The sequence below is a fragment of the Lepidochelys kempii genome, chromosome 2, assembly GCF_965140285.1.
Source record: "Lepidochelys kempii isolate rLepKem1 chromosome 2, rLepKem1.hap1, whole genome shotgun sequence".
Lineage (NCBI taxonomy): Eukaryota > Metazoa > Chordata > Testudines > Cheloniidae > Lepidochelys > Lepidochelys kempii.
The window spans coordinates 181,050,568-181,066,617 of NC_136381.1; the positions used below are offsets into that span (position 1 = coordinate 181,050,568).

A 16,050-nucleotide genomic window follows, 5' to 3' on the forward strand; every position below is an offset into this window, starting at 1 on the left:
GATCCCTGTATTTAATATCTGTTCTTACCTCTGGACTTACAACACCAACAGACTCTGCTAACGGAGTTAGCAGAGACATTGATGAAATATTCAGTGACTCTTCCTGCTCATCATCACTCTCAGCTTCCAGGTTCATACTCATTTCTTTTTTTAGTTTTTCTATGTCTGGCCCATCCTCTTGAAGAACTTCATCAAAGATGTCATTTATTACCTTTGAGCTATTCATTTCATCATTCACACTCATCTCAATTTCACATACTGCATCTGAAAAGTCAGAGATCCCAAGGTTACTTATGAGCATATCCTGTAGTACATTTAAAGCACTTATCTTTATTAAAAAAAGAGGCGGAAGTAATTAAATAGAAGATGCAATAATATTTTCCAAGTGGTTCTCTGCTGGCTTATTTCTATAACTCCATAAAGTATTGGCACTTGAAATCAGTTAAAGGTGCACTTAGCGAACAAATCCCAACTTTGAATGGAGGTCTTAAAATTAAATGAGTGTTTCATCACTGTAGGACCAGTTATTTTTTCATTGCGATAAGTTCACACACCAGCCTTCTTGTGTTCCTTTGAAGTCTGAATATCACAATATATTTCTATTTTCCAATTACAATAAAATAATTAAAGAAACCCGGTAATGTTCATATGAATTTGATCTCAAATATATGCTTTGATAGCAAAAGACACTTGCTGAACTAGAAGCCCACTTAATTTGCGGGAAATTGATGTTTTGTTGGACAAAATAATAGTGAACAAGCTTATTTAGGACTAGCTAATGAAGGGTTACAAACCATTCTCTTTCTCTGTAAGTTGCTCAAGCTTTGAGACAGATACTACTTTTAGCGTATTCTTTAGCAACGTGGTCTTCAGAGGACTGAGTTTTTCAGTCTCTTCACATTTTGAAGTGTCTGGGAAGTTTAAAAAAAGGAATAAAGGTAAAATTTCTGCAGGTATGGCCGGAACTATCCAAGATTTCTAATTCTTAAAAAGTCCATAAACCTACAAGTGGAAGAAAAGAATAATCCACAAAATATTACTATAAGTTTTTTTTGTTTTGTTTTTAAATTTTAATCTGAAATATTTTGAACATCATGGGACACTGGGGAAGACTCTTTCCCCCACTCCCTGAATGGAGAGACACTTGGATGGGAACAGTACTGACAGACTGCCACTCTGCTCCGAAGGAAGACATAGGAGCCACCCCACTACAAAAAAAAAATGGGGCAGAAGATCACCTGGCCCTCAACAGCTGTGTTTGGGCATGCAGAGCCAGCCTAGCATCTCTATGCACAAGGGTGTTAAAGGGGAACTCTGTCCCTTTTTCCTCTATGGGGCAGGTCACCTAAGTTCTCATTCCCTGACTGTTAAGTATTTGGTGGAGTGTCCTATAAGCCTCCCAGATCCTGCCGGATTCAGGGAGCCCACTCTTGCTGCTACTCCTCCTCCCCTACAGTGATAGACACTTGGCTGCTTCATGATGCCTATCACATTGAAGGAAAGGGGACGCTTCTCAGAAGTCAGGAAGGAAGTCTTACACTCAATTGGGTTGCTCCCCAGTTTTATTATTCCAGTATGGGTAGTTACAGCACTCACATATACTGTCTCCACTCCCTACATACACAAGTCAGATTAAAATATTAATGCCAGTTTGTGATTTTAGTTCACATCTGCCTGTATCATAAATGCTATTACCTGGTTGACAGTCTGTTAAAGACGCCTAGGACTGGAAGTGCAATGATGTTACGTGTCAGAATCAAGATGCATTGGCAGCACATGGGGAAGTGGTATGCCTATACACTATGCCCAGTTGTAACCAGTGCTGTGAGTCCCAAACATTCATAACAAAAGTATGAACACTAAACCCTTGACACCAATATTAATCATATCAACTCAAGGAGGATTGTTCTCACCTGAAGATTCTGAGGGGACAGATTTTACTGGTATCTCAGATGCTGTGGTCTTTTCTGCTGCTACAAACGAAGTAGCATCTGAACTAGCGAGCTGTTTTGAACAGGCTTGAGCTTGGCTTTCCTGAATAAGAAAAAATTACACTAAAGTCAGTCTCAGAATGTACTGCAACTTGTGGCTTGTAAAACTAAATGATATTTGAACATTCGAGGCACAACCTTATTACTTATTCAAAACAAATTTTCAAAGACTAGAAAATAAAGTTACAGCTAGGAGGCTCCTACTCAGATGCAATGACCCAGCAAGTCAGATTCCATGGAGAGAAGTATTTTATTAAAACACTATATATCCAGAATGGCAAATTTTTAACATTGCAAAATAGCACCTTGAAGGTGAGGCAAACCTAATGTTGAGATACTATTAGAATTTCAGTAATAAATAAGTGAAATTCTCCTTTAAAATATTGGCAGATATAAATATACTCAAGAGTACACACACTATAAGTTGTTCCTTTCAAGTATTTTTAAAAAGTTAAGATTTTGTAGCAAGCAAAGATTAATATAGATTATTGTACATTTACATGCTTATCCATGTGTTCTGGGTTCCCTGACCATTTATAGATGGGTATGTCAAAAATACACTCCAACATATATTATTACCATTTTAGTTTCTGGATGTTTGCTTTTTGAATTTTCACCTCTCTCAGCACTCCACAGACTGCCCTTGTCAAACCGGCCACGAATACAAGCAAGTTCTTTTTCACGTTCCTAAGCAGAAGAGAAATATATGTTATATAAGAACATACTGTAGGCTGTAGCTATTTGTTGTTTTTTAATCCCTTGGCAGTTTTAGAGCATTAAGAAACATTCCTGAAGATTATAAGTAAGCTATTAAAATTTAGCAAACCATACCTGCTTGAGCTGTTGTGCTAGACTAGCAGTGGAGGATGTTTCATTCTGTTTGAAAAGTCTTTCCTGGATTGTCTTTGTGTTTGGGGTAATAATGGGTGTTCTGTATCCAGTAGTAGTTGTAGCAGGACTTTGAGTGCTATTCTCTTGAAAGCGATCTCCAAAACGTTCCAGAAAGGGTTTGATTCCTGATCCCCCTACAAAAACAATGGTTTTAAACTTTGTAAGAATCATACACTTCTAACAATTTTTAGACCATAGACACATTAGTTGCTTTCTTGTAAAGCCTTCAATGTTTTGCATATCTTACTCCACTATCTTTTGAACATGCTCAGCATGTAATTGTTGCTCTGGCTCCAAACAGAAGACTAATGGACATTACAGCAGTGCAAATCAAAGTTTAGAGTGTGAGATGTCTCTCAATGCAAACAAAGGTCCATCAGCTGATAGTTAAAATGGTTTGCTTCCTCACCTACTCTCTCCAGAACCAGATCTCACTCACAAGTCTGTACAACATGGCTGAGAAATACAAGGTGGAGAAGCGGTTTGGCATTTACCTTACTTTAAAATAGCATTGTTGGGTATAATAGCATAGATTTGTCTTCTACTCTAAGTGAGTCTTGGAAAGAGAAACTTAGTGAAACAAAACTGCAGAGCTATCCTTAAATAAATAAAGTTCAGTTTGCCAGTCCAGCTCAGTTCTTTGTAAAGGTGATCAGCTAGGTAGCAGAGACTGTTTGATTACTTTCAAGCAGTCTTCCCAGATCTTCTAGTGTCACATCATTAAGAGTCACTAGAAGAGCTCTCATAAAAATCCAGACATTATACACATATCTTTAGAAACTGAGGAATGGATGAAAGTTTCATGCTGTAACTCCCGTGTAAGATATCAACCGAACACCTCTTTGGTCCATATGCAGCAAGAACCTATAGGATTTAATAATTTGCAAATCACTTTAAATGTACCAAGTTGGCTAGTGTGACATATCACAACCATATGCAGTGTCTTTGGAGAGTATTGTATAACTGCCATAAAGTTAATATGTATAGTTGTAGGCGAGGGATTATGTTCCACTCCATAATGGAGGGTTACTGCAGCTCCGCCAAGAACTAGAAACAGTGGGGGTAATTCTTGCGGTGACTGGGAATATTAATAGCTCCAGAAAAGTACCATCCATTGGGGTGGTTTGGATATACTGGTTAGGGACTGGCTCAAAAGACACAGGAGACAAAGACAGAACTTTGGGAATAAAAGGCCAGCTTGAATTGATTCAATTCATTATGATCCCAATGGTCAAAGGTGCTGTAAGCCTAAACCCCTAGTCAGAAGGGAAAGGGATGTTGATCCCTACCCAGAGTGGCAACTGCTGAAGGCCTGAGAGAGCATTCCTTCAGCAGACCACAGAAAGGGCTCAAAAACCACCAAAATTTTGAAACCTGGTTTTAAAGGGATTGAAATATTCTTTATCTACAAAGAAGTTAGCTCACAGTTTAAAATGGTTCTACTGAGAACTATGTTCAGAAAAAGATGAGAATATGGAAGCTATATTTATGGAAGTTCTCTTAAATTACTACTAGGATGCTTGATTAGAATTCTATTAGTAGAAAGTTACAAGAAATTCTAAGCCATAATTCAGAATATGAACAGCTAACCATTACATGGTATAGACCAGCATTAGCTGGAACGTAGTTTTGGACCGCAGTAAAAAAAGATTAGTACAGTTTGTTGGAAACATTTACAGTAAGTTAAATTTAAAACTGAAGGTAAGGGTTAAAAATCAACTGTATCACTCATTGCTTTAAAAAACAAACACAGTCACTTACCTGGTGTTGTAGGCTTATCCTTATGTTCAGGTTGCACATGTGTTCTTTTGATTGGCTCTTCTTTGGACTGAACTGGCTGCGATAAGATTGGTTTTACTGTTGGCTTACGTTCCTCTGTTTTCTGGGGGCTGCACGGCTTCTTTTTTAATAGTTGTGGTACCTCAGATTCCTTAGGATTGGGATTGGTTACTCTAGAGGCTTTTCCTAAGTAACTTGGTCCCTAAAGAGGAAAAGAAATATACATATGGATATGATCTTAGTTAAATGGGAAGACCACACGTTCTTCACTCACCCAGAAAAGGCTAGATGAAGAAATTTTGCACATAGCTCTTATTTCCCAATAGAGCAACAGAAAAGGCAGAACAAGTTACATGATGCCTTTAAAGCATTTAGATCAAATATATCAGTTTTTCAATATTTGATTCTGTAATTTGCCACCTGTTGTACATATTATTTAATATTCATCTAACCTTAATTCTAAGTTCAGTGGAACACTGCAAGTTCATGAATGGGATAGTTTTCTTAACAGATGCTACTACTTTCAGATGTCTGAGTTGCATTTTATAAAAACCTTTACATTTACAGTTGAGTCGCAATTAATCACATGAACAATTGATTTCTAAACGCCATACCCGCATAATTCCTGCCTGTCAAATTTACTCAAGGAGTGTGCCACTCTTACAAATCCCCACTGGTGGCTAAAAAGAAGTGCAATTCACATACATTTGGAAGCCATTGCTCCCCTCTCTTGCTCATATGGCCCATCTTAATTTTTGCAATGAAAAGAGAAGAAGCTTATGATACCATTTAAGTGTCAGATGATCAACAGTATTAAGATTGAAATAATAAGCAAGAAATAATTAAGGCTACTCATTTTAAAACGGTCATGATCATTTGTCACTAACATTCAGATTAGACATGTAAGGGTTAACATCCATCCCACAATAAAAAGACATCAGGTTAGTTGTTAAATTTGATCACTCACCGATATCTTAGAGGTTGCTGGTTTATTTACAGATACCTCAACAGCCCTTTGAGAACAGGATGCAGCTTCCTGCTTTACACTGCCACTATTGATTGGAGCAGATGCTTCACTTGTAGTGGACAATTTGGATAAACAAGTAGTGCCAGGCTGTTCTTGTGTATTGTTTTGCTTTGCAGATGGATGACTTAGATCATTTTCCCAGGAACCAATTGTAGCAGCAAGGTTAGCTAAACGGCCTTTTCTCCCCACTGGGGTATCACTTGTGAGAGATGGCTGTTTGGGTGGGGAAACGGCCTGTTCTTTTGATAGGAGGGGAGATAGGGGAGAACTTTCAGATGAATCTGAAAATTAAGACAGGTAGTTAAGAGCTACACACACTTTTTGAAACATAAGACACTAGAAAAAGTCCATCTTTTGTAAAAATAGAGTTCCTAAGCAACTCAATTACAATTGTTAACGAGTTAGGTTATTTTGCAAAGACAATGGCAGATTATTTCACTAGAACCCAAGAAATGTTAAATTTTTAAAACCTGATTACATCAATTTTAACAATGATGTAAAAATCAGATGGGGTTTATTAGAGAGAGAGTGTACAGAAGGTGTATTCTCAATGATTTCTCATTTTTTTTGGACACCCATTTCTTTTCCTACAGTATTAACATTAAATTCCTGACTTTTATATTTTTTTGTGAAGAAATCCTGTGTCAGGAACAGTCACTGAGAAAATTTTTTTCTTGTGCTTGCTTACACCACTGTCACGACAAACGGTTTAATTTTTAAATTCTATGAAGTGGGACATACCATTATCATCCCAGCAACGTCGCTGTTGTGCCAGTTTCTGCATACGTGTTTTGACTGTAAGGGCTACAGGTACTTCAGATTTCAAGTTCTGTTCTTCCTTTTCAACAAGCAGTGGAACAGGCTGAACTGAGGGAGCCCTGTTATTTGCAGTTGCTTGTGGCTGTGCCCTCATCTCAGGAGGAAGAGGTTTCATGGAAGTTGAATTAACTGGCTGTCTATTCTCGGCACTAGAAACGGGAACCTCCATGCTGTCAGAACACAGCCTTTTTGATGGGGATGGCTTTGTACTAGGTTTCACTGTAAAAATTAAAAGTATTTGAACCAGTCAGTTATCAGCCATAATCTTCACAGCCTGCAATTAAAAGTACTGACATACTTCATCTTTCTGAAACAGCTTTTTAATTTTTAAGCCCCCCACTACGTCTTATGTAAGAGTTCATTTAAAAAAAAGAGGGGGGGGAGGGAGAGAAGAGAAGAGAATAGTTGCCCAGTCTTTATGTCCATCATCAAATCTTGATTGTCCCTTTAAACTCTGCATTCCCCAATGTGTTTCACTATTATTAACTAAGGCGAGCGACTTTCATAGCAGTGATGTGTTTAAATTAGTGCCCACTTAATAGTTTAAAGTTACTTCGTCATCTGCAAGACATTTGCCACCAGTTTAGAGGCTAGTCACATTTTGGACCTAATTAAAAACGCAGGCAATAGCATCCCTTACTGCTGAGTTTAGAAAGAAGAGCGTTAAACTTTGGTGCTAAAAAGTAGTATTTTTTTAGTCAAAGTAGTATGTGTCGAAAGAAATAAATGGGAATTTTCACATAGAAACAGTGATCCATATGATTTTTCCAAGAGGTTTCTTATTCTGTACTATGCCTATTCAAGATACCTTCTTCACCGGACAAAGGTGACTGGTTACTAGTTTCTGACAAAGGTTCTCTCGTTCTCTTTGTCTGTATCGAGGGCCTCATTCCTGCTGTGGGTCGCTCAGCCATTTTCTTCTGCAAGTTCTCTCGCCTGGCACGGGTTCGTTCAAGAAGTTTCTAAAATATTTAGAAAGGCACAGATTGTTACATACTTCGGTATTCTAGTGGAAACGCGTGTTACTAATAAAGTATAAATTACTGAAACCCTGAATTTTTACAGTAAGTTCTCAGTTACATGTTTCTAACGTCCTACGCCAGAGGTCCCCAAACTGTCAGGTGTGCCCACCAGGGGGGCACAGAGGAATGTTCAGGGAGCGTGGCGGGGCCCCACAGAGAGTGCGGGGAGAGCACCACTCAGCCCCACTACACTCCCAGCTCTGCTCTGGCCACAGCCACAGCTCCCGACACTGCCCCCAGCCTCAGCCCCTGGCCGCAGCTCTATTTCCGGCCCCAGCCCCTTTACTCCTGTCCACAGCATCTCCACACCTCCCCAGGATCCACGGACAGGTGTGTGGAGGAGACGTGGACGGGGCACGAGGGGCACAACGCTGAAAAGTTTGGGGACCACTGTCCTATGCAAAAAATTCTCACTATGGAAACAAAAGACTGTACATCTATCAGATGTTGCAAGCTTACTAATTACACTATCCTTCTAAATAAAGAAATTCATAAGTAGTGACAGTGACTAACAGTGAATTAGTGACAATTGACTTCTAAACTGTGACAGTAGCATTGCTAAAAAACAGCCAAGTATTTGGTTACTAGTTTGTTTGTTTTTTAAACAAAGTTGCCAAAATTGGTGTACATGCCAGCTGTATTGCAGATGTGCATTCTCTACAGCAGGGGTAGGCAACCTGTGGCACGCGAGCTGATTTTCAGTGGCACTCACACTGCCCGGGTCCTGGCCACCGGTCTGGGGGTGGGTCTCTGCATTTTAATTTAATTTTAAAGGAAGCTTCTTAAACATTTAAAAAACCTTATTTACTTTACATACAACAATAGTTTAGTTATATTATAGACTTATAGAAAGAGACCTTCTAAAAATGTTAACATGTATTACTGGCACGCGAAACATTAAATTAGAGTGAATAAATGAAGACTCGGCACACCACTTTTGAAAGGTTGCCGACTTCTGCTCTACAGCAACCCTTCTAGCTGACTGAGGTGCACCATTAACAGGTTCTGAAGTGAGCATGGCCAAAGGGATGTAGGGATTAGAGATGAAAGAAGAGCATTTTGAAGATATCATGGATGCAGAGGATGCCATTAAAAAAAAGATCTGCACTACCATGTCTAGACAGAAAAAAACAAAACCACAAAATTTGTCTTTATACTGACAAAAGTATTCCATTTAAAAGAGGAAAGATTTAAACAAAGATATATCAGTTACGCCCCAAACATATGGGATATTTCTTCTGATCAACTGATCTGATTGTTATAGTTCACATTCCATTTTGGTTGTATTGACCCACTTCATTACTTATAAATCACTTCAATGAAAGTTTAGAAGTTGTAACAAGTGATATTTGGAGTTACTCTGCCTTCAAGTACTATTTAAAATTAAAGTATTTGTATCAGATATTGGTTAAGGAATACAGTACTGCTTGATTTAATCAATTTTTAAGCATGACAAACTCCTTTGAGCTAAATTAAGCACTTTGAGACAAAGTTCAGTTATGAAAGTTCTAATTCACTTTGAAAAGGCAGCACTTAGCACTGTGTTGTGGTGATGGCACAAAGTAGTTAAATTCTGTGAGCTGTTGTATCCCATTATCCTCCCTGATGCATGGCAGTCAAATATAAATTTAAGAGTTTAACTGTCTAAAAGACTTCAGAGTCTTAGACAAAGTTTCATTTGCTCAATGTGCAGCGGCAGTCAAAAAAAGCTAACAGAATGTTAGGAACTATTAGGAAAGAGATCGATAATAAGATAGAAAATATCATAATGACATTATATAAATGCATGATATGCCCACACTTTGAATACTGTGTACAGTTCTGATCGCCCCAACTCAACAACAAAAGTGATTAGTTGTATGGAACATCTTTCATCTGAGGAGAGATTAAAAAGACTGGGATTTTTCAGCCTGGAAAAAAAGAGACAATTAAGGGGGGGACAGGAGGGAAGATATGATAGAGGTTCATAAAAATCAATAATAATGTGGAGAAAGTGAATAAGGAAGTGTTATTTACCCCCTCCATTTAATACAAGAACCAGGTTCATACCCAGTGAAATTAATAAGCAGCAGGTTTAAAACTAACAAAATAAAGTACTTCTTCACTCAATGCATAGTCAACAGGGTGGATTTGATTTAAAATACTAGTCAGGAAGACTCTATTTAATCATGGATTTCTATATAAAAGTGCGTTCTTGTTGGTTGTTATACCCTTAATATATATTCTTCACAACTCAGACAGATGAGACCCAAACTGGGTCTCTTTTACGGCCTGCTGCCATTGTAGGTTTTCCCTTCTAGTGAGAGACTGGTATGGTAGATCTCAAACCAATGAAGGCTACGCTCAAAGACCTCAAGACTTCTGGAATATGCTGCTCAAACAGTTTCAGTTTTGTTTCAACTGCCTATCCCACACTTCTCACATTTATCTCCAGACTTCTTCTTCTTGTCCAGATCTATTCCACCCACAACAATCTTCTATTCACTGAACTTTTTGAAACTTTACACTTTTAGAGAGAGTTAAGGGATTGACTGTGTACACAAATTTGCAGAGGGACAATAGGGTAAGGTCTGTTATTTCTCACCTCTATATATTATTTTATTTATTTAAAAACATTTTTGCTGTTAAAGCATGTTATCTCTGGAGACACAAATCCACAGTCTGAGAACTGCAAAACTAAGCATCTCTGATGGTATCTTCTAGACTCAGCACTGAGTCCCATTGGATAGATAGAAAGATTAACCTAAATAATCTATACAGAAGCCTCTGGGGCCCCATAAAATTGGGTCCCTAATCCGTGAACTATTGGAACTCATTTACAAAACTTTTCTTAAACATTACGTGAATATATTGTCTCATACTATAGAATTAGAATTTATAATCCCTATTACATGATGAGATAGTTTTAATTAAGATATATTATAACTCAAAGATATCTTTAGACAGGTTGTTTTCCTCAAAAAACATTTTATCAAAAAAAAATCCTATTTAAATACAAAACCCGATTTAAATAAAAAAATTGTTTTTTTTAAATAATGGATTTTTATCCACTGATAGTCAACCTGGAACTCGTTGCCAGGGCATGTTGCGAAGGCCAAAAGTAAAATTGGGGTCAAAAGAAGAATTAGTTAAGTTCATGGAGAATATGTCCATCAATAACTATTAGCCAAGATGGTCAGGGATGCAATCCCATGCTCAGGGTGTCCCCAAGCCTCTGACGGCAGGATTGGGTGAGAGGGGATTGAGCACTTGATAATTGCCCTGTTTTCTGTTCATTCCCTTTGAAGCATCTACCACTGGCCAATGTCAGAAGACAGGATACTGGGCTATGTGGACCACTGGTCTGACCCAGTATGGCCATTCTTATGTTCTTGTTGTATGACTAATGGCATGTCAATCTCAGCAGTTCTGTGTAAAAGCAAAATACTGACTCTAAATTTCTGTAACAAAGGAGGACTCTGGGAAACTACATGAAGCCAGGAGCGCCTATAATGACAAATTGCATGTCAGTTTTGGACTCCACCCTGTTCCCTTGCTCTACCCCACTTCCCCCACAAAAAAAGTGAAGTGCACAGGGAACCATGCATGTGAGAGAAAATTTTCAGATGCAGAGACTAAGTAATAAATATGCAGCAAAGGAATAGTTAAATAGCACGTGTAAGGTGGGACACCCAGAGTAATTCAAATATACATCTACATTCCATTCTGTTCCGTTAGCCCAGCTTGAGCTAAATTTCAGTTGCTGCTGCTAGGATGTCATTTCACAAGAATGTGCAGCTCCATTGTTGAGCTCAAACTTTTACTGGTTTGCAGCATACTCAAGTTTTCCAAGTAATAGTCATAACTCAAATTCTGCTCTCACACACTTGATGAGTAAGCCACACTTTGAAGTGACCGTTAGAATTAGTTTTGAAGCCCACTGGCATTTGGGGGAGTGGGGGGGAAGAGTCTTACCGTGTTGTGTAAGGGTTTTGCCAAGGGCTAGAAGTTTAATTAGAATATTCACAGTTTTTAGTACTTGCCATAAAAACATACTTCCTAAATATATAATAAACTAAATGTATACACAGTGCATGCATGATCTATTATCATATCTTAAAGGTGCATTCAAGTGTTGGGTTCCAAGTTATTCCACTTCTCCCCTACACAGCCAAACATTGTTAAGGGCATGTGTCATAAATATAAAGGGAAGGGTAGACACTTAACCCTTTCACCTGTAAAGAGTTAAGAAGCTAAGATAACCTCACTGGCACCTGACCAAAATGACCAATATACTTTCAAAGCTGGGGGGGAGAAACAAAGGGTTCTCTCTGTCTGCGTGACGCTTTCGCCGGGACCAGAGCAGGAATGCAGGTCAGAACTCCTGTAAAGTCAGTAAGCAATCTAGTTAGATTCTGTTTTGTTTAAATGGCTGATAAAATAAGTTGTGCTGAATGGAATGTACATTCCTGTTTTTGTGTCTTTTTGTAACTTAAGGTTTTGCCTAGAGGGATTCTCTGTGTTTTGAATACGATTACCCTGTAAGATATTTACCATCCTGATTTTACAGAAGTGATTCTTTTACTTTTTCTTTAATAAAAATTCTTCTTTTAAGAACCTGATTGCTTGGGGGGGGGGGAGACGTTTCCAAGTGGGCACTTCCCCTGTTCTTTGTGTAACACTTTGGTGGTAGCAGTGTTTAACCGAAGCTGGTAAGAATAAGCTTAGGGGGTCTTTCATGCAGGTCCCCACATCTGTACCCTAGAGTTCAGGGTGGGGAAGGAACCTTGACAGCATGTCTAAACTAAGGGTATGTCCGTACTACCTGCCTGATTGGTGGGCAGCGATCCATCCAGCAGGGGTTGATTTATTGCATCTAGACACGATAAATCGACCCCCGAGCACTCTCCCAACGACGCCTGTACTCCACTGCCGTGAGAGGCGCAGGCAGAGTTGACGGGGGAGCGGCAGCAGTCGACTCACCGCAGTGAAGGCACCGCAGTAAGTACGTCTAAGTATGTCAACTCAGTTATTCACATAGCTGAAGTTGTGTAACTTAGATCAATCCCCCCCCCCCCCCCAGTGTAGACCAGGCCTTAGAACACTGCATAGGCGTAACTGCACCACTGTAGCACTTTTATGAAGACACTAAGCTGATGAGAGAGAGGTGGTAGCTATGTCAGCAGGAGCAGCTCTCCTGCCAACATAGCACTATCTATACAGGAGGTTAGGTTGGCATAACAGTGTCGCTCAGGGGGGTGGATTTTTCACACCCCTAAGTGATGTAGTTACATCGATATAGGTCTGTAGTGTAGACAAGACAGCGATAAATTGTTAGCTGACATTCAGAAGTCAAGATCTGCGTTAGTTTTTGTATCTAAGGCTATGCCTACACTGCACTTTCATCGGTAAACCTTTTGTCGGTCAGGAGCCTGAAGGGAAAAAAAAAAAATCCTGCACACGCCAGCCAACAAAAGTTTTACTGATGAAAAGCGCCAGCGTGGACAGCGATTTGTCAGTGGAAGACACTTTCCCACCGACAAAGCTACTGCCCCTCATTGGGGGTGGCTTTATTTTGTCAGCAGGAGAGTTGTCTCCTGCTGACAAAGATCAGCTACACTGCATACCAGTGCTGCTGTAAGGTACATGGTGTAGGCATAGCCTGAGGCTTATCAAGAGATATATTATACAACTCATGTATCTAAAATATTAAGCAGATGTTGCTTAGTATTTAATTTTAGTTCAAGGACAGTTGTGTTAGGCTTGAAGGCTGACCAATATTAGCATATCATACTCCTTTCCAGAAATAGTGGAATCAGTTCCTCCAAAAAGTTGTTACTTGAAGGACGCTTCTCTCTTGAAGCACTGGAGAGAGGTACCCATTAGTATTGTGAAATATTTGAATAAAGTTTACTCTAAGGAACAACCTAACAGCTCCAGCCTGTACTTCTCAAAATTCAGTTATGTACAAGAAGGTTGTATGCATATTGGAATACTTCCCACCATGCAAAACTATTTTAAATTCAGTTCAGTAGTTTAGACTTGAAAAGGAATTTAATACAAGTCTCATCAGGTCACCCATTACCAATTAAGGAAGCAACATTAAGTTGTTTATATATAACAAACATTACATACATAGAAACTAGATGGACTCCGTTTTAACATAAACTAAGGGCAGAGCTAGTTTGTGCTCCAATTTAATTAAATGAGTGCTACCTCTTTGTGCAGGTTCTCTTCCAATCATTTAAATTAAATCACAGTAAAACATTCAGATACTCTTCAACCAGTTTAAGAGTGTATATGGGGGAGGCTGCAATAACTTAACTAAAATCAGTATAGAATTCGTTTTTAAGCTTCAGTTACATCAGTGCACAAACTGTTTAGACCAGTCTCAGTTAAGATTTTAAATTTTATCACAGCAGAAAATCTGATCTCCATTCATTTTAAATGTATATATACACACACTGATTGATAAGAGAGTCAAATGTTTTCGGTTAAAAAAGGGTAAATTAGACTTCTTAAGGCCATTAGTGTTCAGTACAACATATCAACAAGTCACACAAGTCAGCTCCACGTTAGTACCTCAGTGTCATCTCTTTGGAGTTAGGACAATTCTTCAGATGTTTTATTTTCTGCAAGTAGCATGTTTAGATCAGTTGCACCCACCATACAGACTCAGACTCTGTTCAACCTCACTCAGTTCACCTTGACTTCACATTTTGTATTTAGAAGCCACACATCACCTAAGCACTGCCACTTCTAACAATCATCCTAGAAGCAGCCGCCGCCTTGACCATATGATAAAGTCAGGAAAGGGAGAAACTCCACAAGGGTGGCTACATCTGCTAGACGCGCTAAGTGGGAGCGCCCTGCCCAATGGCCTCTAGGCCAGTGGTTCTCAAACCTGGGGTTGGGACCCCCTGCTTGGTTATTACACGGGGGGGGGGGGGGCGCCGCGGAGCTGTCAGCCTCTACCCCTAACCCCGCTTTGCCTCCACCGTTTATAATGGTGTTAAATAGATTTTTGAAGTGGTTTTAATTTATAAGGGAGGGTTGCACTCAGCGGCTTGCTCTGTGAAAGGGGGTCACAGTACAGAAGTCCGAGAGCCACTGCTCTAGTCTCTCCCGTGCTACGAGCGAGCCGCCCATTGCGCACCCCGACACAGCGGGCGGGAGCCAGCCACGTTCCACAGGCTGGACAGCGGGAAGCAGCCGGCACCAAGGGCGCAAGCAAGGGCGGCTTCGGCGGCGGCGGCGGCGGCGGCAGCAGGGGGTGGCACCTTACCGTTCTCTGCCAGCTTTGCTGCGGGAGCAGCGCGGGGGGGGGGGGGGGAGGCGGTATCTCACCCCCACGGGCCGCCCACCCCGCAGACACTGCCAAGGCCACCCCTCAGCGGGGCACGGCGCAGCCCAGGAGCGTGTTGAAAGAGCAACGGTTTGGGCTGCGGGCGGGGAAGAATCGATTCACACCGAGCTCGCGTACAGCGGCGACCGCCCGCGCCCCGATCCCCGCCGCCCTGAGCGTTACCCTCCCCCCACGGGGTCCGACACCCCAGCGCCCCCATCCGCCCTCCCACGGGGGCCGTTCCAAGCCCGGTCGTCAGCTCCCCCGCCGTGGGGGAGGGGACCGGCCGCTCACCTCGGTGAAAGGGTCCATTGCTATTGCTGCTGCCGCCGCCCGGCACCCCCGACTCCGTCCCCTCTCGCGCTGCCCCGGGAGTGGCCAAACCACCACCCCAAACCGCTCTTCGGATTTTGAATTTCAGCGCCCGCCTCCACGGCGCAGGCGCCGCAGGAGACAATTCCGCCCTCGGGCCGGCCGGAGCGGTCACGTGATAGCCGGGCTCAGGCACCCCCAGCCTCCCTCTTGCGCATGTGCGTGCAGAAGTCTCCGCGCAACCTAACCCACGGATTGAATCCCGATCCTCCTTGCTTGTAGAGGAGTGGGAAAGGGGCGGGATAAAAGCGGTGATTGACATAGGCACTGGCCGTCCGGCAAAGGGGTGCCGAAGGAAGGGTGAGGGACCAGGGTTGCCAACACTCCAATCACATAAAGCCAAACACCCTTGCCCTGCCTCTGTCCCGCCCCTTCTCGAAGTTCCTGCCCCGCGCACTCCCTCCACCCTCACTCACTGTTTTTCACTAGGGCAATGGGGTGCAGGCTCCGGCCCAGGGCTTTGCTTCTGTAGCCTCCAGGAGATAGAGCCCGATTCTTGGAGACTCCTGGCAAAACCGGGAGCGTTGGCAACCCTAGCCCTGACCCTTGCCTTCCACCCGCCCTGTCTAGTGGTTGGGGTCAGAGCAGCGTTCTGCTGAACAAAGCACAGCATCTTGGCATCACCACCCTGATAGGTTGCATGGACTCTTCCCTCTCGGAGCAATTGTTTCAGGCTCTCTGCAGCCTCAGGCCACTAGGGCTGCTGCGCTTAAACGCACTTCATGTTTTCAAACTTTTCTTCAGACCCACAAGAGCCATTACTACACTTCAAAAGCTGAGATTTTGAAATACTTAGACAATAATGCCCAGGCTTTATTCCAGCTC

At 41.5% G+C, this 16,050-nt stretch overlaps 1 protein-coding gene across 3 annotated transcripts in view; it reads right to left on the bottom strand.

The window, feature by feature from the left end:
• Positions 1-15,273, bottom strand: part of ANLN (anillin, actin binding protein) — a 41,754-nt gene extending 26,481 nt beyond the window's left edge. For all 3 annotated transcript variants that reach the window (XM_073332883.2, XM_073332882.2, XM_073332881.2), the window contains exons 1-10: positions 15,148-15,273; positions 7,316-7,469; positions 6,430-6,726; positions 5,629-5,969; positions 4,644-4,863; positions 2,823-3,016; positions 2,571-2,678; positions 1,914-2,034; positions 795-911; positions 29-264 (exon numbers count right to left, since the gene is read on the bottom strand). In XM_073332883.2, coding sequence (XP_073188984.2) covers positions 29-264; positions 795-911; positions 1,914-2,034; positions 2,571-2,678; positions 2,823-3,016; positions 4,644-4,863; positions 5,629-5,969; positions 6,430-6,726; positions 7,316-7,469; positions 15,148-15,165 — 1,806 coding nt within the window. In that variant the 5' untranslated portion in view covers positions 15,166-15,273. The remainder of the gene's footprint in view (positions 1-28; positions 265-794; positions 912-1,913; positions 2,035-2,570; positions 2,679-2,822; positions 3,017-4,643; positions 4,864-5,628; positions 5,970-6,429; positions 6,727-7,315; positions 7,470-15,147) is intronic.
• Between the last annotated feature and the right edge of the window lie 777 nt (positions 15,274-16,050).